Raw genomic sequence first — 17,504 nt, 5'->3', positions numbered from 1 at the left:
GACGGAAAACGAGAAAAAATTGGAACTCCTTTATGCGTAAATAACGTCCTCAAAAGTTTCGGGTATATTTGTCCATTTTACCCTTAGAAGGTCATAGAATGTAAATTCTATTACAGATCTCTGTTAATTTACGTACGAAATATTCAGACGCCATTCATTTCAGTTTTTCCTGCGGGGTAAGTGCGGGCGTTGCCACTTGTGTATAATTGTATTTGTAACCTATATTAGATATAAACTGCCACTACTAGACGTTACCAAAGTAGATGTTTCTAATAATGAAAATTACTTATTAATCATTAAAGTAAATATCGGAAAAAATTATATTGCTCTTTTCGCATATTGCTGTAGTTCCATTAATTCATTCTATTGGCAAGAAAGTCATAGTAAAATAATAAAACAAATTGTTTACACCATTGAATATAAGCAACAATCTGACATCTTCTAAACGTGACATTTGTCCGCTCGAATTTACGCTGCAGGTTGAAAGCACTTAAGCCACTTATGTAATACCATGTTCAGACCGACACTTAATCACACGATTTCGGCTGTTGAGTGGTTTATCCCACTAATCTTATAAATTTATCAAGATTTCGCCATACAAAAATGACAGTTCAAAATCACTTCATCGGAGTGATTTGAAACTGATCCATGCTAAATCTCTCTGTGCGACTCTGATTTTGCGGCATCTACTTGGCAGCATTGGAAATCAATTACATTATCACAGCTGATTTAGACACTACAAAATGGAAAAAATGTAAACAAACAAATTTTTATTAGAGCAATGAATTTAATTTCTGCTGAAAATCGACTTCCCAAATGAAAAAATGCGTCCATTAATTCCATTATATGGAAAATATTTAAAAGAATACTGCTTTTATTACAAAACACTATATGACAATGTTTTATTTTGATAAATATTGAGCGATGTAAATTCTTGAATGGCAAAAACAGCTGTTTTTAATCTTTTCAACGGCAGTAAGAACACTGTTGGGTTATGAAATGCTTAAATGTAATCTAATCTTTTACATTTTCGGTCTGAACATGGTATAAGGCCGTTTTCATCTATCAGTCAAGTTCTTTCGGTAAACAACATTTTCTATCAGAACTTATTTAACAGGTGGTTGCTAACCGGACATGGCCCTTAATAATCAACAGTTTTAAGATGACATCCTCCTGAAAACCGCATAAAATTCTTGAAAATTAACAATATAATGTATTGATACACTCATATTATCATAAATCTATGTGATCAGCTGTTTTAACATTTTTTCGTCAAATTGCTTGACGACTTTAATGAAGAAATTTATATAAAGACGACGTTCAAGTTCGACAAGTTTAATTGTGGTGATAGAAAAGTGTCAGGGTATTGCAACTTGAAAACAATTAATTGATCGTGTAACGTCCGGGATAATCCATTCTGAAGTTTTAACCTACACCGTCCATAATTTTCTACATAATTCCGTGTGAATTGCTTCCGTAGTTTTAAACTTGAATATGATAACAAATATAAAAACCTATATCTTAAAGTGCATTTTGTACACCATTAGTTGCAACGATCCAAATTTTTGTTATACGACATATGTACATTCTTAAGTACGCATTTATTCTTAGAAAAATAAAAGACGCTTCAGATATGCCAAAATCTGTAAACGCAAGTTATTTTCGCCCGTGAAAAGTTTTGAAATGAACTTACACATGTACGAATGACCACACAAGAAATTTGCATGCTATTTTGTATATATTATTTCTACATTGGATTCATTACTGTGTGTGGCCGCAACGTTAGGTTGTGTAGCGACGGTTGGTGATGTACTAGTTATTTTCGTTTCATTTGTTTGCAACCCTGCACACTCTACAACGTAACAAATAAAACATAACCAGTGCCTTAGCAAGCTTTGTGTAATTTTCCATTTATCCGCGTTATTCTGTGGTTTAATTATTTACTTCGGGGCACAGTTTACAGATATAAGTATATAAACGTTTAATTGATGCAGTTGTAAAATATTCATTCTTCCTGTTCATTGTTATCGATGCCATTACATTCTAAATGCTATTGGCTGTTGATTTAGGGTGGATTGTTAATTTAGTAATTTTGTGTTATTAGTTAAACTCAATCTCAGTTGATAATATTAGGATGTGATTATTGCACAGGGTCTTTAAAATTGGTGCTGCTGCTTCTTGGAATATACTAGAAGAGTGCCGTTAGGCGATAATCATTCATAGCTGTACCTAAGCTGTACAATCAGAAGCATCACAGTTTTCAGCGGTAAGTTCTTTATAATATTTATTTAATTAATTTTGAGTTGTTGAATTTTTAAATATTAATTGCAAAAGCATAAGTCAAACGACATCTACTTATGTATGTATACGTGAAAGAAAGTATTGTTAGTTCCACTGTTCATAACTCAAGAACGGCTGCACCGATTTGGCCTAAAATTGGTGGGGTGTTAGCTTAGAACTTACTTTGCTTATAAGTATGTATACAGGAAGACGGTTATAACGAAATCGACGGGTAAATTTTAGAATAGCATCCCCGCATTTCGGGGTTGAAATGGGTATTCATGGATAGAGGAGATTTTTGAGATATTTGCATTTAAAGTTCAAAAATTCAACTATTTAAAATGCATATTTCTCCCATTAATAATGAATTTTATAGTTATATTTTTAACTTTTATATCTACTAACACTTCTCTAATTCGTTTCTAATCATTTATTTTATATTTAATAGTGCAAAAATAGGCTATGATTTAGAATAGCATCCCCGGATTTCGGGAATAAAATGGGTATCACTGGAAAGGTGACGTTCTCCAGATTACGAAAATATATATATATAGTTCCCGCTGACTTCCGCGCCGCGCTTCAAAAAAATAACCATGGCAACCCTTTTCTTATAGTGAAAATGCAGAGAATTGTAACTAAAATAAAATAATTAAAATAATGCTTTATTTACAACAAATATAAAAAAATTAATATACAGAAACGTTATAGTGAAGTGTTAGTAAGTGAAAAGTGCATAATATAAGTGAAAAAGTTACTCACAATTCACAAATTATCAATGTAAAAGTTGTCAATTTTTCAACTTTAAATGCAAATATCTTTAAAACTAAATATATAGTATAACTGAAAAATGCATTATAAATTGAAGAAACACGCATTTTAAATAGTTGATTTTTTTAACTTTAAATGCAAAAATCTCAAAAACCATAAGTCAGCGGCAACTATATGAATATATATTCTTGATCTGGAGGACCTCCTCTATCCGTTCATACCCATTTTAACCCCGAAATCCGGGGATGCTATTCTAAATCGCAGCCAAATCGACTAAGCTCGCCATGCCGATTATTTATTTGTTTTTAAATTAAAAAATATATGGGGTTGTAGGTACCGCAAACGCTTAGTTTGATATTCGAGATATTCGACTTTAAAGTTCAAAAATTCCCAAAATTCGAACATTTCAAGAAGCTATTTCACCACATTAAACACACTTTACTCACATTTTTCACTTCAAATTAATTAAATTAAACTATAAACTTTTAAATAAATCCACATTTTACACTTTTAGCAGGTTTTTTTACCTAAGAAATCTTTATTTTAAAAATTACATGTTACACTCGTAGTGAACATCATTTGTGTGCTAAAAATTACGACGAAATGCAGCGCTGCCATGTGATGATAAGGCAATTCGCTGAAATTCCTCTTTTTCTCTATCTATGCGTATGGATATTTTCTTTTTTAAATTTATTAAATAAATAAGTAATATTTTATGGTAATATTATATTATAATATTATATATATTGTCACCTAAAATACAAAACAACGTATTATCAAAAATAAATGGAAATCGCTGACAGATATAATAACCAAAGTTTAACCGTTTTATAACGAAAACTCAAATTTTGTTTCAATATGAGTGCATGATAACCAAAAACTATAACCACTTTATAACAAAAATGTTGGAAAGTATTTTTTATTATAGTTAATATAGAATAGATGTGGCAACGCTCATTTTCCTCATAATTGTAAACAATCTAACCTTTGCAACGATGAGTGTGCTAAGTGATTTTTAAATTAATAAATTTAGGTAAAATATTACAAAATAAAAGGGCACGATTTCGATTACTTTGTTAAAAAACGAGCGTTGCCACAACACCAAATATGTAGGATTCTTAAAGATTTTTCTTTGTTTATTATTTTGCGTGATTCTTTTTTCAATATTAATAATAATAAAAATTACTTTTCAACATTTTTCAAGTTATAATTGAGTTGTGAACACTTTTTCCATATACATATGTACATATATGTGATTTATATTTAATAAAAAAAATAAGTAAAAATCTATGAAAATATTGCAAAATTTATATCATATCGGCGGCCTTCGGTCGCGCTCTAAAAAAATAACCCTGGTCAAGCGAATACCCAAGGTGATCCAGGTATTTTATTATTTCATTACGTAATATTATTATAATATATATATATGGAGTCATGTGTAGAAGTTCACGCAGATGAGGAAAGTTCTCTGATCGCCATTCACTTGGGAGTGGCCAGAAACGATTCTTTTAAGTATGTCTCAAGCAGCTCACGACATCCGGTCTTTGACCAGGTATCCTCTGGGTAGCCTAAGAACATCCGTTTGAAGTGAGAAGGCGAAATATCCACTACGTTGGATTGTGCGCTGGGTTTGGGACCCGCCCTGTAAAAAAAAACACCCCCAGTGAATAGTTATAACCAGCCTCGGATGAGAGACTCCCCTTTTGATGACGAACATGGCAAACGAAATAAGGACTATGATATCAGGGCACGTACCTGGAATGTCCGGACCCTTAATTGGGAAGGTACCGCTGCCCAATTGGTTGATGTCCTCGCGAAAATAAAGGCTGACATCACCGCCGTCCAAGAAATGAGATGCACGGGACAAGGACAGAGACGAGTAGGTCCTTGTGACATTTACTACAGTGGCAATATAAAAGACCGCAAGTTTGGTGTTGGATTCGTGGTGGGAGAGAGACTCCGTCGCCGAGCACTATCATTCACTCCGGTGAATGAACGTCTAGCCACAATCCGCATCAAAGCGAGGTTCTTCAACATATCGCTGATTTGAAGGACGATGTGACCAAAGATGCCTTCTATAAGCGCTTGGAGCGCGCTTATGAGAGCTGCCCCCGCCACGATGTGAAAATCGTGCTAAGCGACTTTAACGCCAGGGTGGGCAAATAAGGTATCTTTGGCACTACGGTCGGTAAACTCGGCCTCTACGAGGAAACATCCCCAAATGGGTTGAGGCTGATTGACTTCGCCGGGTCCCGAAATATGGTTATCTGTAGTACTAGATTCCAGCATAAGAAGATTCATCAAGCTACCTGGCTGTCTCTGGATCGAAAAACTACCAACCAGATCGATCATGTTGTGATAGACGGAAGACACTCTCCAGTGTTTTAGATGTGCGTGCGCTCCGAGGTCCCAACATCGACTCGGACCACTATCTTGGTGCAGCCAAGATTCGCACCCGCCTCTGTGCAGCATAAAACGCACGCCAACAAACACAAGGAATGTTCGACGTTGAGAAGCTGCAATCACAACAGACAACCGAACGATTTTCTACTCGGCTTGCACTTCTGCTCTCTGAGAGCACTCGTCAACAACTCGGTATAAGGGAACTGTGGGACGACATTTCAGACTCCTTTCGTACAGTTGCAACCGAAACTATTGGTTTTCGGAAAGTGCAAAATAACAGCTGGTACGACGAGGAGTGCCGTGTCGCAGCGAAGAGAAAACAGACTGTCTAACCCTAACGTTACGATCGACCACAACACGTGCGGGATGGGATAGATACCGAGAGTTGAAGAGGCAAGCGAGGTGCATTTGCAGACAGAAAAAGAAAGAGCCCGAAATGCGTGAGTACGAAAAGCTTGATAAGCTGGCCGACAGGGGTAATGCTCGAAAATTCTACGAAAAAATGCGGCGGCTTACAGAAGGTTTCAAAACCGGAGCATACTCTTGTAGAACCCCCAAAGGTGATCTAGTCACCGATGCCCAGAGCATACTTAAATTATGGAAGGAAAACTTCTCCAGCCTGCTGAATGGCAGTGAACGCACAAAGCCAGGAGAAGGCGAACCCGATTCCCCAATCGCTAATGATGGATCAGACGTTCCATTGCCCGGCCATGAAGAAGTTTGAATAGCAATTGCCCGCCTGAAGAACAACAAAGCGGCGGGGGCCGATGGATTACCGGCCGAGCTATTCAAACACGGCGGCGAAGAACTGAGCATGCCCAACGATTTTTTAAGTGTTCTATGACCAAGCCATAAAACAGGAGACAATCTGCGCCAACTACCGTGGGATAAGCCTCCTCAACATCGCATATAAGGTTCTATCGAGCGTATTGTGTTAAAGGTTAAAGCCCACCGTCAACAAACTGATTGGACCTTATCAGTGTGGCTTTAGACCTGGCAAATCAACAACCGACCAGATATTCACCATACGCCAAATCTTGGAAAAGACCCGTGAAAGAAGAATCGACACACACCACCTCATCGTCGATTCCAAAGCTGCTTCCGAGAGCACGAAAAGGGTCTGCCTTTATGCCGCGATGTCTGAATTTGGTATCCCTGCAAAACTAATACGGCTGTGTAAGCTGACGTTGAGCAACACGAAAAGTTCCGTCAGAATCGGGAAGGATCTATCCGAGCCGTTCGATACCAAACGAGGTTTCAGACAAGGCGATTCCCTATCGTGCGACTTCTTCAATCTGCTTCTGGAGAAAATAGTTCGTGCTGCAGAACTAAATAGAGAAGGTACCATCTTCTATAAGAGTGTACAGCTGTAGTGTAGTGTGTAGTTCTGCTTTCTCCAGGCTGGACAAGGAAGCAATGCAAATGGGTCTGGCAGTGAGCGAGGGCAAGACGAAATATGTCCTGTCATCAAACAAACAGTCGTCGCACTCGCGACTTGGCTCTCACGTCACTGTTGACAGTCATAACTTTGAAGTTGTAGATAATTTCGTCTATTTAGGAACCAGTATTAACACCACCAACAATGTCAGCCTAGAAATCCAACGCAGGATTGCTCTTGCCAACAGGTGCTACTTCGGACTGAGTAGGCAATTGAAAAGTAAAGTCCTCTCTCGACGAACAAAAGCCAAACTCTAAGTCGCTCTAATTCCCGTCCTGCTATATGGTGCAGAGGCTTGGACGATGACAGCAACCGATGAGTCGACGTTACGAGTTTTCGAGAGAAAAATTCTGCGAAAGATTTATGGTCCTTTGCGCAATGGCCACGGCGAATATCGCATTCGATGGAACGATGAGGTGTATGAGATACATATATGACGACATTGACATACATAGTTCAGCGAATTAAAAGACAGCGGCTACACTGCTAGGTCATATTGTCCGAATGGATGAAAACACTCCAACTCTGAAAGTATTCGACGCTGTACCCGCCGAGAGAAGCAGAAAAGAAAGAAGAAGAATATTATTATATAATATTACTTATTTGTTTATTCAATTTAAATAAGAAGTTTTTACTCTATACAATACACTTTATTACGTACGTACAATTACTTTACAGGCTAAAAGTGAAAAATGTGAGTAAAGTGTGTTTAATTTGGTGAAATAGCTTCTTGAAATGTTCGAATTTTGGGAATTTTCGAACTTAAAGGTCGAATATCTCGTAAACTTACTTATATATATATTTTTTAATCAGGAGGACTTCCTCTTTCCAACGGTACCTTCAAAGCACGGCGCCAAAGAAATCGGATTTGTGCCAAAGATTGATACATTGTCATGAAACTTGACACAAAGAAAGCCGCTAAGACGGGAATAACTTTAGTATAGCACTCCCGATTTCGGGAATGAGATGGGTGTGAGTGGATAGAGGGTGTTCGCCAGATCAATAATATACATATATATGTACATAAATATTTATATACAGCTGCAGGAGACTTATAGTTTTCTATGATATTCGCCACAAAAGTCCGAAAATTCAAATAATATTTTAGCATACCCATATATTATAAACGAAAAAAATAAATAAAATGGCAAAGATTAGACAGCAAATAATTAGATATATAAAAGATACAATGTTTTTTTTTACTTGGAAGTTTTTTGCTTTATAAATATAATTTATGAATTCAATTATATATTAAAAAATAACCCTCATTTGATCCAACACTATTACCTGCATCAAAAAAATTACGCTGGTCGATACAAAACTGGGTTTTATCAAGGGAAGTGAATCGATTATGGATTCTGTATTTGCGATATAAACTGTCTCTTCTTCCGTCTATTTCTGTTCGTTTGATAAATATGGGGTTTGGTAACGCTTATTATTTGTTCACATTCAACAATTTTGTTATTGCGTAAATCACTGAAATTTAAGAAAACTTCAATTATGATATAAAACAATTTGTGCACTAGTTGTGACTAAGTTAATATTTAAAAAAACTATTGAAGGATGTGTTAGTGATATAGTATTGAATAACAACAGTGTAAAATTCATAATACAATGAAAAATAGCTAAATATGCAATTTGATACTTTTCGGGCTTCAAATGCAACTATTTTGAAAACTTGAGGTCGCTGTGTCACAGTATTTTTTTACAATGGATAAAATTGAATGTTAAAGCTATATAATGATTGTTCACCTACAATTAGAACAGTAGAAAAGTTGGTTGCTGAATTTAAATGTGGTCGTACAAGCCTTGAAGACGATCCACGAGGACGTCCAAAAAGCTCAACACCAGAAATCATAGCCAAAATACAGGAAGATCGTTTATTGACTGAAAGAGGTTTGGTAGAGGCTCTACGCATCTCATTAGGTAGTGTGAGTCATATTTGAAGGAACATTTTGGGTTTTAAAAAGCTGTGTACACAATGGGTGCCGCATTCGCTAACAAAAACTTTCTCAGCAGCATTTGTTGCGTTTTAAAAAGGATAAAGTGGATGAGACTTGGGTCTATCATCATGATCCTGAATCAAAACAAGAGGCTAAGGAGTGGTGTGATCCTGGTTGTTCGGCTTCGAAACGAGTTCGTGTCCGGAAATCTGCCAAAAAGGTTATAGCATTTTTTGGGATGCGAGAGGAATTTTGTTGGTGGATTACTTGCAAACTGTTAAAGGAATTAATTCTGTATATTATTCTTTTGGACCAGTTGGAGAAAAAAGTTCGTGAATAAAGACGCGGTTTGCATAAGAAAAAAATCCCCTTTCATGAGGACAATGCATTGTGTCACAAGAGCATTTTGACAATCGTTAAAATCCATGAAATAAAGTTCGAATTCTTGGAGCATGCACCGTATTCCCCAGATTTAGCCCCCAGTGACTTCCATTTGTTTCCAGAATTCGAAAAATTTATGCGTGGCAAGCGTTTTCCATCAAATTAAGAGGTATAACGGCTGTTAAAGCGTATTTTCAAGCCCCTAGATATCGAATATGTGGCCCGCAGTATCAATAGTTGACTTTTGAGCGAAAATATGGGTAAATTTATGAGATATACCATTGAAATTCAGTCAGAAAAGATTCGTATTTCTGTGTATCAAAAAATGGGTTTAATCGGGCCAATACTTCCCTGAACCCCCATATACCTAATATAAAGATATATCGGCAGTTTTACCCATAACAGTATATCTTTGCGAATAAAATATATACAATTCGGCGAAAACTTGATCTACCCCCCATATCACTATTAGCAGGATTTTCCAACATTGGGCTGACTTTGCTCCATCTAATCGGTGATTGTATGTGAGGTACCTTAATGAATCCCAGGGAACATTTTTTTTCAGTATGCGACATGATAATAGTTAATAGATAAAATCGTGTCGAACTATCCCAATTCCCACATACTACGTATAAAGATTTTCCCTTTTCTAACAATTCTTATGCCGAATATGTCGGTCAGTGTATGAGTTATAAAGAGTATATGTATGTATGTATATATAAAATTGCTTAGCCCTTTCTTACTTGTTTTAAATAACTATTTAAATAGTCTAAGAGCCAGTGAAAAGCTACCAGTATTTATTTGACCCGACCTAGGGTTTTGTTCAGTGAGGCCCCTATACTTATTGTACATGACATGGGGACTCACTAAGCCCAACGTGGCGGACGCGGCGCGCCCCCAGGTAAGACCGGTATCGATTTTTGATGAAATTTAAATGTATTTGACCACGTCTGCCGTTTTGCAATTTTACAATATATTATTATTATTATCGAAAAACAACAATGGCAGACCATTATCGCGCGTTTAACATTGCAGCAGACGGTTTTGAAAGTGCTGACAAAAATAAAATTTTAAAAGTATTTGACCATTAATATATTTTATTCATTAGGGTCTTATAAACTTATTTTAATCACGGCAGACGATTTTATTGAGTACTCACTTCAGCAGACAGCATAATCTTTATTACTATCCGGTCAGGTATATGCATAGACTGTTTGTAGCTATGCTTCATTTTTCCCCTAAAGATTATTATTTCATTCACTCTAGGCTATATTACTCTCTTGTAAACAATGTACTAAAACATATAAGGTATTGATATTAAAAAATATATATGTATATTTTGAAAGAATTTCAATTATCTAGGTATAACGCAGTTAGCAAATAATCATTCAAATATTTATTTGATTTATTTTTATTTAACCAAGACAACATTAAAAAAGCGAGTTAAAACCAATACAACATTAAAAGAAAAGAATTAAAACCAATACAAACCAAATTTTCTTCACCAAGCGTCGCAAATGCTTGTTGAAATTCAAAATTTTTTTTCAGTAACGTAAAAGGTTTTTTCTTCCCTTTATTAAAGAAAGCTGGATTAAAATCACATCCTGTAAATGAATGGAAGCCGATTAAGCTTTTGGCTAACAATTCACCAAGCTCCTTATAAATTTTCGTGACGTCAATATATCTTTCGTTATTCCCAGTTCCATTGAGCATCCAAATATTGGAATGAGAATTTTGTAAATGTTTCATATTACCAACCATTATGATTAAAATATCGGTATCAGAGGCTCTAATAACAATATTTGACTGCTCAGTGATATTGCAAGCATGATAGATTATCTTGGTATCGGCTTCTTCATGTGAGTTGCAACAGAAACTTTCAACAACACTTGATTGGGTCTTGTCATTTTCAACTTGATACGATTGACAAGTTCGAAAATTCAAAAATATCTGTCGGTTACCCAAAAATGATTTCATTTCTTCACTAGACCAATGTTTTGCAAAAAAATCTATCAGAGCTTCCTTAAATTTAGTATTTTTCAATTCTTTTGCAAAATCTGACGGCGGTGCCTGTTCAGGCCCTGAAATTGTGTAATCAATCAATGATGCTTCACGGCGTAGACATCTTTCACCATCTTTTATTGATGGAAAAAAATATTGGTCAAAGATGACATCGATTCTTCGCGTAGGATACTTTGATACCATTTGCAGAAACTTTTTTGAAATACTCCCGAATGTTTTGGGAACTTCTTTCATTGAGTGTAGGATGAAAAATCCATCAATTAAAATTACATCTACATTACGGGGTGGTTCTTGATCAATATTCATTACTTCATTGTAAACTTCAGTATCAGGCTTAAAGTTTAAGAGAACACTTTTTTCAAATTGATTTTTCTTAGAAGTTCGTAAAGGTTCAATTTTGGACCGAAACTGTTTTTTTTTTATTACAAAAAAACATACATCGATGTTTGCCGAAGCAACATTGTCGGAAGTTTGAACGGTTGATGATGTTGTTGGGACTGCAGATGGCTCTTCCTCCAAAGGCTGATGAGCTTCAGCGTCCATTTCTTCGGTCTGCGGAAGGTTCACATTTTCTACTAAGGAATTATGTGCAATCACATTCTTAATTAAACTATCAGCTGACGTAGAAGGTTGCTCAATTGCAGATGAAATTGCACTGGGCTGTGGTGGAACTTTTTCTTTAACGTCTGTCAAGATGCGTCTGCCTTTTTAATGCAGTGAATGTTTTATAACAAGTACCATGGTATGCAGAATCATAAAGTTCGTCCGGTAAAATAATATTATAATATCTTAATTTATGAAGTTTCCGTAACCTCAAAATCTTTTTACATTTTGATAATGTCTCTGGTGAGAAAAGCTATAATTTTTCAGCCTTTACTGTGTCACAAAAACACACACTTTAGTTTTTTTTCTTCACTCGACATTTCATATAAATCAAATGAATAATACACTTTGAAAGATTTGATAAATAACTTTAGAAATTCACAAAACACAAGGCACTCTATTTAGGTTCACACCTAATCTGACAAAAACCGTTGAAATGAGAATACAACTTGGCCCTCTCAAGTCTAAAATCTGAACGATTCGAATGCTAGTAAGTTTACAAGAGAATACTATAGCCTAGAGTGAGTGAAATAATAATCTTTAGGGGAAAAATGAAGCATAGCTACAAACAGTCTATGCATATATGTACCTGACCGGGTAGCAATAAAGATTATGCTGTCTGCTGAAGTGAGTACTCAATAAAATCGTCTGCCGTGATTAAAATAAGTTTATAATGAGTTGAGTTGAGTATAAGTTATAATGAATAAAATATATTAATGGCAGATCTGGTCAAATACTTTTAAAATTTTATTTTTTTCAGCACTTTCAAAACCGTCTGCTGCAATGTTAAACGCGCGATAATGGTCTGCCATTGTTGTTTTTCGATAATAATAATAATATATTGTAAAATTGCAAAACGGCAGACGTGGTCAAATACATTTAAATTTCATCAAAAATCGATACCTGTCTTACCTGGGGGCGCGCCGCGTCCGCCACGTTGGGCTTAGTGAGTCCCCATGTCATGTACAATAAGTATAGGGGCCTCACTGAACAAAACCCTAGGTCGGGTCAAATAAATACTGGTAGTTTTTCACTGGCTCTTAGACTAAAATACGCATATTAATACAACTGACGATCACCACAAAGCACTTAACAGATTAGAATCTACTTTTACTGAAGCAATTAAGCAAAACTAATTACATAAGTAAAAAACTTTATGCGACGTAAATAAAACAAACTGTGTAGAAATACTCGTATATATTTTACGGCTGTTTGAAAAATGTTAAGTTTTAATGAAGACTTCTTTAACTCGGAAGTTTTTTTTTTGGGGATTGTGGTGATTCGGATTAGGCAAGTACAACTGTATACAATATTAAAGGTTTAACGTTGAATATTAATAGGATAGATATAGACTTTTGTTTTGACCTCATATCCCTAATATAATGAATATAGATCTTGTAATTGACGCACACATATCAAATCAGTATATCAATATTCCTCTTCGCTTGTGTTTATATCACATTTAAAGATGATTTTAATATAATTTAAGCTGACGGGGTAAAATACAGGGTTTGTCCGGAAAGTAATAGGACTGATTTTCTTCTGTCGCGACTGTACTTCGGAGCGTACGCGCAGCGACTGGATTCGGTAAAGCGCGATCCTAGCTAACGAACGAGCGGATGGTCAGTTGTCTCCGAGCACATAGAGAGTCAGGACAAACATTTTCGCGCGTCGTGTTTCTGTGTTAAACTCGGTAAATCTGCATCAGAGACGTTTGATGTGAACAAGAAGGCTTACCCAGGTGTTGCTTTAGCAATAAGTGGTGTGTTTCGGTGGCACCCGGCCTTTTTGGAAAGCCGGAAAGAGGTCGTTGATGAATACCGTGCTGGCAGACCTGCGACTTCAATAAACACCGACAATGCGACTCGTGTGCGCAAAGCTTTGAACTCAGACCATCGACGTAGTATTCGTTTAATTGCCCAGATGTTAAATTTATCAAAATCTGTGGTTCATGATATTGTGACGGAGCACTTGAACATTGGAAGTAGCACAACAACAACGCCTGGCAGCGCATACATCGACGCAGAAGTAGCTTATTTTTATCGACTCAGTCCTATTACTTTCTGGACAAACCCTGTATAACAATAAAACTTAGTAGTCCCTCTTAGTTCCACTCTTTTCTTCGAATAATGAATTCTTTCACAACTTTTTTGAATAAAAGGTTTGCTAACATCTGAAGATATTTCCCCGGCTTTGATTCTTGCAAGTAGTAAGAGTATAAAATGTTCGATTACACTCAACTTTAATCCTTCCGTACTTATTTTAGAATTAATATTTTTTTTTTATTCCCACAGTGATGGCAGCACGCGGACGCGGGTTCCTTTATTCACTTACGGTGGACAAAGATTCAACTGACTCCTCACAAAAAGACAGCGGGCTTGGAAGCAAAAGCCTTCAATCTACCGGAGAGTATCGTCGTATCGGACGAGGCAAGCTTCTAGATGACTTGGCTTCTTCATGCGCTAACATGACTCTTGAGTGTCGTTCTTCCGACGATACAAACCAAAGAAATACAACTTCTTCAAGTGATTTGAACAAACCTTCTACGTCAGGTGGACGTGGCCGTGCAAATGTATTCAAAAATTTATTTACTCCAGAGAAACCAGATCAAACACTAAATACTCAGCCTATATCGTCCACACCGGTTACCATACCTAAAGCTGAGCTGGAATCAAAACCAGAACCCAACTTGGACTTAATTCAGTCAGATATTTATAACCCAGAAAAGAAGTATGGTAGTAAGGGTATGCCGGTTCGTTTAGCATGCAATTACATTCGGTTGTCGTCGGATCCCGAAAAAGGAGTGTACGTATACGAAGTGCGATTTCATCCTCCTGTAGATTCACTTAGTTTGCGCATGAAATACCTAAATGAACATCGCGATGAATTTGGAGGCACTAAAACATTTGACGGAGTAACACTTTATTTGCCAATTTTACTAAAAGAAAAATTAACGACATTTATTTGTAAAAGTCTTGCGGATAGTTCTGATATCGAAATACGTATTTTATTCAAAAGGAAAGAAGCTCTCAAAAATTGTATTCATCTTTACAACGTGTTATTCGATAGAGTTATGAAAACATTAAATTATGTTCGTTTCGACCGAAAGCAATTCGATCCAACTGCTCCAAAAATTATTCCACAAGCTAAATTGGAAGTATGGCCGGGATATGTTACCGCGATTGATGAATACAAAGGTGGCTTAATGTTGTGTTGTGACGTGTCACATCGACTTTTATGTCAAAAGACTGTGCTGGAATCATTAGTAGAGATCTATCGCTCCAACTCAAAGTTGTTTCAAGAAAATGCTAAAAAATTTCTATTGGGTTCCATAGTTATAACTCGCTATAATAATCGAACATATAGAATAGATGATATATGCTTTGATAAAAATCCAAAAGCAACATTCCAAACCAAACAAGCCGAGTTATCGTATATCGATTATTACAAACAGAGTCATAACATTCTTATAAAAGATGAGAGTCAACCGCTTATAATTAGCATAAAGAAGCAAAAGACCGCTGATAAGAAAGCTGATGAAGACTTAGTGGTATGCTTAATTCCTGAGTTATGCTATTTGACTGGCTTACGAGATGACATACGTTCGGACTACAAATTAATGCGTGAGATCGCCACATTTACAAGAGTCTCACCTAATCAAAGACTGCTCGCATTAGAGAAATTTTTCAATAATGTTAACAAGTGTCCAGAAGCTCAAAACATACTTCAAAGTTGGGGATTAACATTGAAGAATTCTCATGAATGTTTAAATGGAAGACAATTTGAAGAAGAACAAATAATTTTTGCTAAAAAGCAATTCTCGGCTGGTATAAATGCAGACTTTTCTAAATATGTATGTAACAATGAAGTTCTGGAGGTGGTGCATTTAACAAATTGGATATTAGTGCATTGCAAAAGTGATACAAGATGTGCCAAAAATTTTTACGAAAATGTGGAGAGAAATTCACGCTCTTTAGGAATACGTGTTGATAAGCCGAAGATGGTTACTTTGGATAATGATCGAGTAGATACATTTGTGAAGGCATTGAGAAGTCATATAGATGGCCAATCACAAATTGTCGTATGTATTAGTCCTACAAATCGTGATGATCGCTATGCGGCTATTAAAAAAGTTTGCTGCGCGGAGATACCAATACCTTCACAGGTAATAAATGCACGAACACTTTTGAATGAGGCCAAAAATCGTTCGATAGTACAAAAGATCATGTTGCAAATGAACTGTAAATTGGGTGGATCATTGTGGGCCGTGAAAATTCCATTTAAAAATGTTATGATCTGTGGAATTGATTCATATCACGATGCCGCTCAAAAGGGAAATTCCGTTGCGGCTTTTGTGGCGTCATTGAATTCTACTTATACAAAGTGGTACAGCAAAGCTGTAATACAAGGCAAAAGGGAAGAAATCGTTAACGGTCTATGCTCGTCGTTTACAGCTGCAGTAACACGTTTTCACCGAGAGAATGGACGATTTCCTGACAGTATTATTATATATCGAGATGGTGTTGGTGATGGTCAATTGCCTCTTTGTTCCGGTCATGAGATACCACAACTGGAGGCTGCTTGTAAACGTGCTTTTACAGATTATGCTGTAAAAATAACTTTCATTGTTGTTCAAAAGCGAATAAATACCCGATACTTTGCTATGAATGGATCCAGTATCGATAATCCGCCTCCAGGTACAATCGTTGACGAATGTATTACGCGTTCAAAGATGTACGATTTTTATCTGGTATCACAAACTGTACGCCAAGGCACTGTTACACCGTCTCATTATATAGTATTAAGAGACGACGCTAAGTATAGTCCTGATATTATACAAAGGTTGACATATAAACTCTGTTTCATGTATTATAATTGGCCAGGCACTATTCGCATACCGGCTTGTTGCCAATATGCGCATAAAATGGCATACCTCATAGGTCAAAGCATAAGGAGGGCTACTGCAGAAGATCTTTCTGACAGACTATTTTACCTTTAAGTTTTTTTATGATTAAAGAAAATTTTGTATTGATTACAAAGTTATTTAAATACTATTAATTTCTGCCGTTACCTTTATGAATGAAAAATAGCAAAAAACGATTTTGAATGAATTATTTTTAATTTTTTACGATTTCAATATACGTGAAGTGTATTTCTGTTCCGTTGCCTTTATGAATAATAAATTGTTAAAAAAAAAAAAACATTTTTAAATAATACTTATATTTTTTACGATTTAGTTGGTTTCCGTTTTGCTAAATATCAATAGAGAAGTTTCTGGTGGAAAGGCGTTTCTTTACTCAACTAGCAGCAAAGAGTACAAGTTCAGAGATCAAGAAGCAAAAGAGAGAACTGTTTTTTCTCTAGTGAAATATTTAGTTTATTTCATAACTGCTAACTGTTACTAAGCTGAAACAAAAGCTGAGAGCTCCTAGTTTCTGCTAGTGAATTTTCTACCCGAAGAAAATACATATCTACTGCCATATGAAGAAACAGCTGTTAAAACACACGTGTGAGCAAACGAGATTTGATTAAAATTGTTTAATTGATATGATGGGATTATTAAAAACGAAGTTTTAAAATTTTTTAGCTAATTTCTGCTATTTGCGGCTAGTTTATCAGTAATCTAGGAATCAAGCCAATTTCGATTTTGAATTTCTTTATTTTAA

General features: G+C 35.9%; 1 protein-coding gene across 2 annotated transcripts; it reads left to right on the top strand.

Annotated features, from left to right (window-relative positions):
• The first annotated feature begins 1,850 nt into the window (after positions 1 to 1,850).
• On the top strand, positions 1,851 to 17,054 carry LOC120773400 (protein argonaute-3). Of its 2 annotated transcripts, none has more exons than XM_040102265.1 (3): positions 1,851 to 1,969; positions 2,152 to 2,266; positions 14,133 to 17,054. In XM_040102265.1, exon 3 carries the CDS (start codon positions 14,135 to 14,137, stop codon positions 16,835 to 16,837), a length of 2,703 nt encoding a protein of 900 aa, XP_039958199.1. In that variant the 5' UTR covers positions 1,851 to 1,969; positions 2,152 to 2,266; positions 14,133 to 14,134; the 3' UTR covers positions 16,838 to 17,054. The 2 variants fall into 2 exon arrangements, with proteins under 2 accessions (XP_039958199.1, XP_039958190.1); XM_040102256.1 differs by having other exon boundaries at positions 1,851 to 2,086.
• The last annotated feature ends 450 nt before the right edge of the window (positions 17,055 to 17,504 follow it).

The sequence above is a fragment of the Bactrocera tryoni genome, chromosome 1 (genome assembly GCF_016617805.1).
Source record: "Bactrocera tryoni isolate S06 chromosome 1, CSIRO_BtryS06_freeze2, whole genome shotgun sequence".
Lineage (NCBI taxonomy): Eukaryota > Metazoa > Arthropoda > Insecta > Diptera > Tephritidae > Bactrocera > Bactrocera tryoni.
This window is presented reverse-complemented; position numbering and strand designations above follow the sequence as displayed.